Source organism: Mirounga leonina, unplaced genomic scaffold (genome assembly GCF_011800145.1).
Source record: "Mirounga leonina isolate KUSES-001 unplaced genomic scaffold, KU_Mleo_1.0 Mir_129, whole genome shotgun sequence".
NCBI classification, from domain to species: domain Eukaryota; kingdom Metazoa; phylum Chordata; class Mammalia; order Carnivora; family Phocidae; genus Mirounga; species Mirounga leonina.
In genome coordinates, this window is record NW_023270323.1 from 78,606,335 (window position 1) to 78,617,433 (window position 11,099).

The window sequence follows — 11,099 nt, forward strand, 5'->3', positions numbered from 1 at the left end:
GTTTCTCTGCAAAGGAGAAGGTGCTGCCTTTGCATCAGCCCGAAGCCAGCTACCGGGGAAGTGGGTCCCTGCTGGGCTTCCGAGAAGAGTGGGACTAGACTTGCCCCGTCGGGGCTCAGTCCTGCAAACTTTGTGCTTTCCCAGGACACGCAGCACAGCACACGCTCTGCCGGGGGGCGGGGGGGGTCCCTAGCTCCCATCTGGTTCCCAGAGGGCCTGAGACCCCACAGGGCAGGAACCACTCCCCACTGCGCAGGGCTGGCAACTCCAGGCCGGGCTGGGGCTTCGTGATGAGACTGTCTCCCCAGCGCCCAGCAGAGGCAGCACCGAGCTGGTTCCGGAGAGCTCTCTGGATGAGTTAGACCCGCTAAGTTCAGGGAGGCGAGGGCTGTCCCAGAGGAAGCTTGGGGAGGGGTGGGGTCTGGGTGCTGCACCCAGGAGCCTTGACCCTTCAGCTGGGCACCAAAGGAGGGGTGGACTTCCCCCATCACCGTGAGCCCTGAGATGGGCAACAGCATCTTCTCAGTGGAGGGCCCCAGGCTCACTGAAGTAAGCCACTGGCTCAGGGTGAGCCACCTGGTGAAGCGACCCATACGGGATGGCAGAGTCTGTGTTCTCTCCGTGACACCACGAGGCTTCTCCCACAGCAGCTTGTCCTGTCCCTCCACTGCCCGCCTGAGCATCCGAGCTCTTGCAGGCTCAGGCTCTGGCTGCATCCTGCTGGTTCACCTTGTCCCATCCTGATGGTTCAGGTCTGGCCACATGCTGCCCCGCCCCTCTTGGCCAATTATCCCATGGGCGGCTGGGCAGAGCAGGGAAGGGGGAGGACTTACACAGCTCTTGGCCCTGGGAAAGGGTTAACCTGCCTGGACTTGCCCCTGCCAAAACACTTGGTGGGGTGTCCTCATCCTCTCTTGGACAAGAAGACGTGGGTTAGAGACAGTTCCTTCCAACTTAATTGGGGAGGAAAGAGGTAGGTCCCAGAGCAGATTACCAAATTCTACCCACTGGGTCCTTAAAATAGCAATAGCTAACATGACCCTTTCTCTTTCCCAAATCTTAGATGCCACTGGTTTGAAACAGTATCATTATTCCATATACCACTCAGACAAAAAAACAAACCCACAATGAAGGCTGTAATAGGAGATGCCCACACGAATCTGGCCATGTATGGGCTGCAGGCTCAGTGTCCGTGAGAACCTAACCTGCCTGCGAGACGGGACAGCAAGGAGACTCACATGTTTCCCCTGGCACACGGGGTGGAGGGTGAAAACCTCCCCGAGAATGTGCACCCATCAGCTGGCACTCAGGAAGGGTGGGGTCTGAATTCGCCCTCCCAGCTTGGAGCGGAGACCCCAGACAGGAAAGTCAAAGGAAAGTGCCCGGGCTGGAGCAAGCCCAGAGACTTCTGGAAGGACTAGCTGCGGTCTGGGTGGAAGAGGGCGGCATGGGACATCGGATGCCGAAAAGGGCAACTAGAGTCAATGGGCTGGAGTAAGCGGCTCGTTCTCGGGGCCAGGAATGGATTGAGGCCCTTGTCCGATGTTTGCCCCACTGCAGACACTGTCACGATAATCCCAGACCCCAGGTTAAGGGGCTTGTCCAAAGTCTTAGGGCGGAGTGGCATCTGGCTGTAGGGTCGGTCCTCCCCACCACCCAGGACAGTTGGTAAAGGAGTCCCATAAAGGCACATGGATGCTAAAGACCGTCTGGGTGGATGGCCTAGCAGGGGAGGGACTGGCCCAGGTGACTGCTGGGATGTGGACCCAGGTGTCTAGCTGGCATTGTCCCCAGGGCCCAGGGCGCGAGCACACCAGGGGCTGGACTGCAGCTGTGGGCTGTGGCAAGTGGCTGGCCGGCAGATGTGGGCACATCTGGACGGCAGAGTCAGCACCTGCTGAGCTCCATGAAGGGGGGGCTTCAAAGGCGTTGGCTAAATCCCCAAACAGTCCTGGTCCTGGGAAGAGAGAGAGGCTCTGGGCAGACAGTGAGCGGGGGGCTCTGGGGCCACACTTCCCTCACCTTGGGCCCAGGGTCCTGGGCTTCCCTCCTCCCAGGCCCCTCGAATTCCTGCCCAGATGGCTGTGGGCGATGCAGGCAGGGGCGGGGGAGAGCGGGAAGGAGTCCTCCCACACCCCCAGCAGTCAGGTCATGGAGGCGGGGCTGTCTGCCCTGGACTGCCCGCCCCTGCCCCCACATTGCCTTTGCCCCCTCATCTAGAGAAGAGGGGGGCTCACCCCTGCGATATTTTATGTCACCGCTGGGTTGGTCTGTTGCCCCCTTTGATGAGCTGAGTGACGGCCTGCCACATTTCACTGAGGACCCTGGCGCCAGGCTCCCTGCCCGGATCTGCGGGAGCAACCAGGAGGGGGCTTCTCCTCAGGGCGCAGAGGGAGACCCTGCTCAGGGGTGAGGAGCCGCCAAGGACATCCAGAGCCGCCTGCCCTTCCTGGTACCTAAACGTCCCCCACAGACAATTCTCCTACACCCACGCCCTGCTCCGTGGGGGGATGGGGTCCCTCCCTCCTCCCTCCTGGGACAGAGGAGTGACTTGGCCCCGTTCACTGCCCGCTGGGGCGAGCACGAGGGCCAGGGCCCACCTGGCCCCCAGACCCGCCCTGCCCAGAAAGAGGGGTCTTTCGGCAGGATCAGCAGGGGCCTCGGAGGTCAGCTCCCAGGGGCCTGGGTGCCAGAAGGGAGACGGAGCCCCAGTGGGGGCGCCGGGCCCGGGGGGCGGGCCCTGGGCCGGAAGCGGGCAGCTCGGCTCGGTCCCTCCCGCCCGCACCCCTCCGCGCGGAGTCTGGGCTGCGCTGTAACCCGACTCCGCGCTCCGCTCCTGGGGGGCGGGAGCCCAGCGGCCTTGGCCCCGCGGCCCGAGCGCCGAGTGCCACATCACTGCGCCGCCGCCGCCCGCCCGCCGCCCACCATGCGGCCCCCGCCGCCGCCCTTGCTGCTACTCGCCGCGCTGGCCGCCGCCGCCGCCGGGCCGGGGTGCCCGCTCGCCCGGGGACCCGCCGGTAAGGCCCACCACCGCGCGCCCCGGCCCGGGAACGGGCCCCCTCCCCCGCCCCCAGCGACCCCGTCCCCGAGCGCGTCCCCAAGCGCGTGCCAGTGACCTTGGAACTCGTGGTCCGCTGGGAGGGGGGCACTGGGCTCTCGGGGTACAGGGAGGCTGGACCCCAGGGCGGAGCGCAGCAGGTAGCTGGGCAGCAGAGGGGCACCGAGCCCTGCGCAGGGGAGTCCTCCTCGGGGCAGGGCACAGCGGGTGGGGCGCCCTGCCGGTGGGGACCGAGGGAGCAGGTGCCAGGACTTCGCAGGGGACAGGCCGTCCGGGGTCCCTGTTCCTCCCAGGAAGGGGGCAGCCTGTGGGCGGCAGCAAACGCTTGACCCCTCCCTGCCACCTCAGGCCAGTGATGTGGACAGCGGTATCTCCAGCAATGGGCTCTGAGAGCCTGGGAGGGGCACGTCCCCTGGGAGGGGGCGTGGTCGCCTGGGGAGGGAGTGGGTGTGCCTGGAGGGCTCTGGGACAGGGGGACGGGGTGCGTCTGCCTGTGTGATCTCACCTGCGAGTGTGGGGTGAGGGGTGGAGGCAGGGACCTGGGGTCCTGGGCTCTGGCCCCTCCTGGAGCGGGCTTCAGTTTCCCCTCATATTCAGAGTTGGAGGTGCATCTAGTCCCCTGTCCTCAGGGTCCTTATCAGCGGCAGACATCTCTGTCCCCTTGGGCACAGGAGTCTGGGCATCTCTCGAGGGCCGGGGTTTGTGGATACCCGAGAAGGTGCTGGCACAGCCAAGTCCATGTGCCAGGAGCAAAATGCCCCTCTCAAATGTGCCAATGCCAATCTTTCCTTTTCTTCCCTCTCCGTCTGAGTTTTCGCCAACCCCCCAGGCCCTCGCCCTCACCCCTTTCCTCCTCTCCATTGCTGCAGAAAGGCCCAGGCAGAGTGTGTGCATGTGTGTGTGTGCAAACGTGTGCACAGGTGTGCAGGCAGGATGTGGATAGGACTTGCACTGTGCTGTGGTTGGACTGTCCCGGGACCTCCGAGACCCCAGGAAATGTCTAGAATCATAGGCTTGTCGGGGACCATGGCCCCCTCCTCCAAGAAGTCCTCCCTGACCTGTCCTTTTCCCAGGGAGAAGTGCAGCCCCCTCCTCTGGATGCCGGCACAGACCACTCCTTCCTCACTTTGAGGAATGGGGGGAGGTGGGGGGGGGAGCTCTGGCTGAAGCCCTGAGGCGGCACCGGTGACTGTTTCCAGGAGAAATCCTTGCTCCAGTCCGATCTTCACTCTGGACAGAGGACCATGTGTGCAGTCCTTGGAAGCCGAATGGCTTTTCCAGAAGGCAGGCTGGCGCGGGGCGGGGACCGGGCAGTTTGCGTCCAGGCTGCTCTACCTGATGCCTGTATCCGTGTCCCCACTGTACCCGTCCTGGAGCCTCAGAGCAAGCCTGGGCCCTCCCCTCCGCCCTTGTCCCTTGCCTTATTCCAGGCCTCCACGGGGAGCCTGTGGGCTGAGGCAGTGTTCATGCTCCGAGGGGCCAGGCGGGTCTGGGTTCAAATCCTGAGTCCCCTTCTCTGCTGTGTAGCCTTGGGCAGATGGCCCAACCTCTCTGGCCTCATTCAGGTTTCTTGTCTGTTAGAAGAGTCCTTGGCCAGAAGCAACAACCTAACCTCCGCTGAAGAGGGAGGGAGGGAGGGAGCGGGGGAGCCGGCCAGCCCCAGGTCAGCCTGGGTCCCTCGCTGAAGACGTGCTGACACCTTGTGGTCACTTAGTGGAACGGGCACGTGCGGGCTGCCGAGGAGCAGCCTTGGATGGGCGCCGTCTACACCCAAGGACGCCTGCCCCGTGATAATTTTGCATTTTCTAGTGGGCACACTAAAGAGGACGCGAGACGCAGGTGACATTCACCTGAACAACCAATTTTATTTAAGCCAATATCTTGTTTCAGCGTGTTGTCATCCATCTAAAAACTACGAATGAGGTATTTTATGTTCTTTTTTTTACACCAAGCCTGAGATTTGGTGAGGATGTTGCCTGTGCCGCAGGTGTGGGCGGGGACTCGCCGCTTTGAGTGCTCAGAGCGGCCAGAGCGGCCCGCTCCTCCCTTGACCCCACCCCAGCCCTGAGCTCCCCAAAGGCGCACACTGGGGCTGGCCTCTCGTCATGGGTAGAATTGTGTCCCCAGAAAGAAATGTTGGAGTCCCCACACCTGTGGCTGTGACTTTACTGGGAAGGGGGCTTCGCAGGCAGTCAGAGCATGAGGGAGCCACACCGGCTCGGGGCCGCCCTAAATCCAGCGAGGGTGTGCTTAGGAGAGGAACAAATTGGGACACAGACCCACCAGGAAGGGCAGGTGACGGTGGGGGTGCAGCCACAGGCCCAGGGTTGTCGGGAGCCCAGAGGCTGGGAGAGGCGGGGAGGACCCTCCCCCAGGTCCCGCGGAAGGGTCCGGCCTGCCAGCCCCTGATTCCAGCGGTGCGGGACGTTCGGCTTCTGTCTACCAGCTTGCGGAGCTTTGTCATAGCGGCCCCAGGAAGCATGTCTCCCACCTGGCTGGCTCCCGCGCCCACGCCGGCAGATGCCGCCCACACGTCCTGCCCACAAGCATGGGGGTCACGATGGGCAGCCCTCCTTCTGCCCGTGTGACCCAACTACCATCCGCGGAGCCCTTACTGGCCCCCCCACACACGATGGGCTCTGTTGTCACCCCTTTGCACAAAAGAGGAAACTGAGGCCCGAATTTCAGTTTTTTCCTCTGCAGATCGAAGCCCCTCAAAACCAGGAGGGATCCCTTCACATCCACTCAAAATCCAGCCCCCTCGTGTGGCACCTGGTAACTTTGTGGGGGCAGATGTGGGGGTCGCTGGTCCACTCCCAGTTTCCTCGCTGCGTGTTTTCCTAAGGCCGCGGGGGTCCTGCGCCCCGGGAGTCCTTCCGCTCCCTGTGCGTGCCAAGAGTCTGAACAAGTCTGCAGACTCGCCCACTGCCGCTCGGCGCAGGCACGGCGGGTGCACTCCGGGCACACGGATGCAGGCGTGGGCAGAGGAGCCAGGGGCCCTTGAGGGTCCGTGAGGCCTCGGGCTCCTGAGCGGACCTTCTGAGTCACGGCATCTGCCCCTGGGCGAGCTCACACGGGCAGGGAGCCGGCCGGGCGCGCATCCCGGGGTACAGCAGTCAGCGTCGTGCACGGGACCCTGCGCGGATCTGATGCTTTTACCCGTTCTCCTGGTGTTAACTCGGTGCCTTTAGCTACAGAGACAGCCGATAACCGCACACTGTCCCAAGCAGGGTCCTGGGTCGGTTTCCTCTTCTTTCCTTTTTTCCCTCAAGTATTGGTTCAGCCCATCACGCCTCTCATTCTGCAGACGGCGATGGGCACGGGTCAGGGAACACGTTAGACCACGAAGACTTTGGAGTGTCGGGTGGGTGCCCAGAAATGCCCTCCCCTGCCTGCTGAGGGGAGCAGGTGGTTTTTGCTGCTCGGGGTCCTCGAGCTCGCTCACCACCAGTGCACTGTTCCCAGCATGCGAAGTGGGCACGGTGGGCACCCTGCAGCCCTCTGCTGCATTAGAGCCAGCAAAATTTAGGAAAATTATTTAGGAAAATTACTTAAGGATAATTATTCTCTGGCCTGTTGCTTTTCCCAAGTGGTGCCAGCCACTTAGGACAGCCTGGAACCCTTGTCTTAGGGGTGTTATAAAACAGGAGCGGTAACGGAGCTATTATTTATGGGCCACCTACCCCGAGCCACGTCCTGTGCTGGGCACTGAATGTGGGTCGTCCCACCGAACCTTCATGTTATTCCCACCACGTGATTATAGTAAACCCCACATGCAATGGGGAAAACAGAGTCCCCCTGCCGTAACCAAGGGCTGTCTAGGTCCAGTGCTGGGCATCTTCCCTGGCTCGCACTGGGCTCCCTCACCGTATTATTCGGACAAGGAGGGAGAGCGAGTCCCAGGGCAGCAGCCTGTTCCTGCAGAGTGTCTGCACACAGCCAAGCAAGCATTCACCTGGATCTCTCGGTCGCCAGTTTTGAGAGTGGAAACCAGGCGGCGAGGGGGTGCCTTGTAGTCCCCATCCCATGAGGGCGCTGGGAGCCGGTCTGCTGCGGGACTGGGGGCTGTGGTTGCCTCATCTGCAGAGGGCAAACCATGTGTAGAGGGTCCTGGAAGGGGGAGCTGCCTGGCCAGCCCTGCAGGACCAGAGCCCACTCCCACTCTGGGGGCTCCTGTTTGTTTGCTCAGGAAAGTTCTCACAGCGCCCAGATCTCATGGTGCATCACCAGAGGCTCCCTCCCTTGGGGCTCGTGGGTCAGGTCTGGGTTTTGTGTGAGGTGACTGTATTAGAACACAGGCTTTTCCCTCTGTTTCAGCCTTCTTCTGGGCTCCCCCCTGCACCCCCTTCCCCCTTGTTTCCCACTCTTTCTGCCACCCCGCCTGCCTGTCCTCCCAGGACTCCTGCTGGGGCCAAGGCTCTAAACCTCATGCTGGTTTCCATCCCTCTGAGTCAGCTCCTCCTTCTTGGAGCTCCCAGAGCGCCCGGACCTTCTGAAAGGTAACTTGCCGGGTGGCACTGAGTAAGGCTGGTTTTACTGGCTTTTCCCAGGGCTCTCACTGTTGGGTCTACCTGCGTGGGCCTCGAGGAGGGCCCTGGGAGCCCGTGGTTGCACGGATAGTTTTGCATGTTGGTCCTCTTCTCCCCGATTCAGGAGATGGTGGAACGCAACTCTTGCAGAGTATTCTGGAAGGGGTCGGGGGAGCCGGGGCCCATCCGACTCTCCAGGGACTTTGAATAACGTGGGGCCAGAGTTACTGGTGGGGATAGAGCCGTTAGGCTCGTTAAATATTGGGGAATTTTGCCAGAACTAGTTCAACTGCTAGAAGCTTGGAAAGGCCCCTGCATGGGTGTTTACACCACGGTGATTGGCAAACACGGCGGGGCGGCCCCAGACTCTGGAGCCGGATGGATGCAGAGCATCCACCCCGCGCTCTGGCTGTCATTCCTTAGGCGAGTCATGGCACCTCTCCGGGAGCCAGGCTCCTCCCCTGCGGAGCGGGGAGAAGGCTTCCATCAACACCGGAGGGTTGGGGTGCAGCTCCCTGAGACAGAGCTGGTGGGGTGTTAGCCCAGGGCCGGGTGCGTGGCCAGCACTCGGGAGGTGCTGAGCTGCCCTCGGAAGCAGCCACGCACCACCGTTAGTGTGCGTTCCCCGGACGATGGGATGACCACGGTCCACACCCCTAACAGCACTGTCCTTTCTCTTCCCAGGTGAATGCCACGGGCCGTGGGCTGCACACAGTGGTACGATGCATGGACTTCTCTCACGTTTGCTTTGTGGGAGTGATGCGGTCCCTCCGCGCCGTCGAGCTCTTTAGAGAGCTGAACCCACAGCTCCCAAGGGGTGATTAGTAACAAGGCCCAATACTCAAATCCAAACCCCTTCTTAAACAGCAGGAAATTAGACAAAACAAAAGAGGAAGGACCCTCTACTTGTGCAGCCTGGGCTTCCCACCCTGGCTCTGTCCCAGGCTCCCCCAGAAATGCTCCTTCCAAGCATCTCTGCTCCCCTCGTCTCCATGGCTGGTTGGAGTCCGACGTGGCCGCGTGTACACGGCATGTCCGCTCTTTATCCTGTGAGCTCCCTGAGTTTCGGCTGCGTGCGGGCACCTCCAGGCAAGGCCCTTCCCCTCTGTAACACGAAGCAGGGAAAGCCGATCTCAGGGGATGAGCTTGAAGATTAGGTGGGCTCTGACAGGTCTGACGAGCTCAGAAGCAGGTACTTCTTCTCAAGTCCCCTCCTGCCAGATTTGGGCATCTGGTGTGTTCTAAGTGGAGGGACTAGACTTTTTTGAAAAGCAGGGAATATTCTCTCAATGCAAAAGCCAACGACACATATAAAATATTTTGAGCAGAGAAATGCTGAGCAGGAATCACCCTGTCCTTTTAAACTTTGAAAAGTGGCAACATCTTGTCACTTGTACATGAGGGAGTTGCTCCTGAGGGCACAGAGAGGGGCAGCTTGGGGATGACCGTGTACTTAGCTCCGTGCCGGAGAGGCCTGTGGGGCAGGCAAGGGCCCCCCGCCACACTGGGTTGGAGAGGTAGGAGTTAACGATCACACCAGAAGATGCCCAGTGACAGTAAAGGCCCTGGGCCCGGGGCACCCACCCTTGTGAGATGCAGAGCCGGGTCAGGCCGGGCTGAGCCATGGCTGTCTTCACCAGCCCTGTCCTCAATGCCCTGAGCCTGAGCTAAGCACTCGGCGATCTGCCACTTTCCTGGAGACACGAGGCATTCCCAGCCGGGTGCACCTCTGGGGACTCGTTTACCTCGGGGCTGTGAGTTTGGGAGGGTCCGCACCTGCTTCTGCAAAACCAGGGTCCGCTGGCTTCCTTCACGTCCCCTGATGGGGCAGCCCCTCGGCGAGGCTGGCCTTCCCACGCCCGTTTTGCAGCTGTTGCAGTGGGGGCCCAGAGCGGCCTGCCCCGGCTCACTCCCCAGGCCGTAGTGGAGCCTCGTTAGTCCAGGGAGCCTTGTCTGGTCCCCCGCGGGCTCTGGCTTCCTCCCGGGAGCCCTGGTCGGGGCCCCATCCCTCTGGGCCCTGGCCCCGTGGGGCTCTGCCGGGGCAGGACGGATGACCGTGTGGGTCCCGGAGGCAGCGAGTGACCCGGTGACCCCACCTGCCCCCAGCCACGTGTGTGGACATGCCTCTCCGGACCTGCAGTGACGTGGCCTACAACCAGACGACCTTCCCCACCCTGCTGGAGCACCGGTCCCGGGAGGCGGTGGAGTCCAGCTCCGAGTACATCCTGCTGAGCGTCCTGCACCACCTGCTCGAGGGCCAGTGCAACCCCGACCTGCGGCTGCTGGGCTGCGCCGTGCTGGCCCCCCGCTGCGAGGGCGGCCGGGTGCGCAGGCCCTGCAGGCACGTGTGCGAGGGGCTGCGGGCGGCCTGCCGGCCCGCCTTCGACGCCATCGACATGGCCTGGCCCTACTTCCTCGACTGCGGCCGCTACTTCGCGAGCGTGGAGGAGGGCTGCTACGACCCCCTGGAGAAGCTGCGAGGTGCGTGGGGCCCTGGGGCCGCACGGTGCCCGGATGTTCGGAGAGGACGGCCGAGTCACGGTGGGCAAACGTGCCCCCGTGTGGAGGCCTCCGGCGCCGGTGCCCGGGCCAGCCGCGACTTGACTTAACTGCAGAGGGCCACGCGTGGCCGGTGTGGGCCGCCCCGGGCAGGGCAGGACCGCACGGTCCCCGCGGGGCCCGCACTCGCGTCACGCCGCTCGTGGTCCGGTCCCCGTGATCTGGCGCTGACGCCCCCCACGGATGGGAGCTGTTAGAGGACAGGGCGGCCGCTCTGGGAGGGCAAGTGGCAGCAGGAATGCCAGTGTCTGCCTGGCAGAGTCAGGCCACCGAGCGGTCTGTGCGGTCAGCAAACAGCCGCTGAGCGCCTGCTGTGTGCATGGCTCCGTGCTGGGGCCCTGAGGGCAGCGGAGCTCTGGGACCTGTCTGCTGGCCTCCCGGCTCGGGGCTGGTCCGGAGCTGGCGCTGGGCCCGAGGACCCTGCCACCCACAGGCCAGTGTGCAGGTGCTGCGGGCCCATGGGCGGCGCTCTGCCAGCAGATAGGAGCTGGGTGCGTGCAGAGGCAGGAGCCTGGGCGGCGGGCGCACCGGGAGAGGGCAGGGGTGCAGAGGAAGAGAACCAGACGTCCCCGTGGGGCCGAGCCCACCTGACTGGGAAAGCCCTAGGGGGTGGCCCGAGAGAGATTATTTTGGGCAATTCTGCCACCAAATTGCTGGTTCCGTCTGCTTTCTTCCTCCCTCAAAACCGTTTTGAGCAGAAAGAAAACCACAGGCAAGTGAGAGGCTCAGGGAGAAGGATTAACTGTTCACCAGCCTGCAGGAGCTGTGCCTTCTGTCTGAGACCGGAGAGGGGCAGGTGCCTGTGTCCTAGTTGGAGGGACCGCGCCAGGCCTGGAATATCAGGGTTTGTCCAAAGGAGACCTTTTAGAGGAGACCTTTAGGGTACGGGCCGAGGGCTTCCCTCCCTCCTCTCCCCTCCTCTCCCTCCACCCTCCCTTCCCCTCCCTCTCCCT

The 11,099-nt window shown here is 62.8% G+C and overlaps 1 protein-coding gene across 2 annotated transcripts in view; it reads left to right on the forward strand.

The window, feature by feature from the left end:
• Positions 1–2,926: 2,926 nt before the first annotated feature.
• The window catches only part of CPZ (carboxypeptidase Z), a 22,362-nt gene continuing 14,189 nt past the window's right edge, over positions 2,927–11,099 (forward strand). For both annotated transcript variants that reach the window (XM_035005393.1, XM_035005394.1), the window contains exons 1-3: positions 2,927–3,017; positions 8,272–8,304; positions 9,694–10,068. In XM_035005393.1, coding sequence (XP_034861284.1) covers positions 2,927–3,017; positions 8,272–8,304; positions 9,694–10,068 — 499 coding nt within the window. The remainder of the gene's footprint in view (positions 3,018–8,271; positions 8,305–9,693; positions 10,069–11,099) is intronic.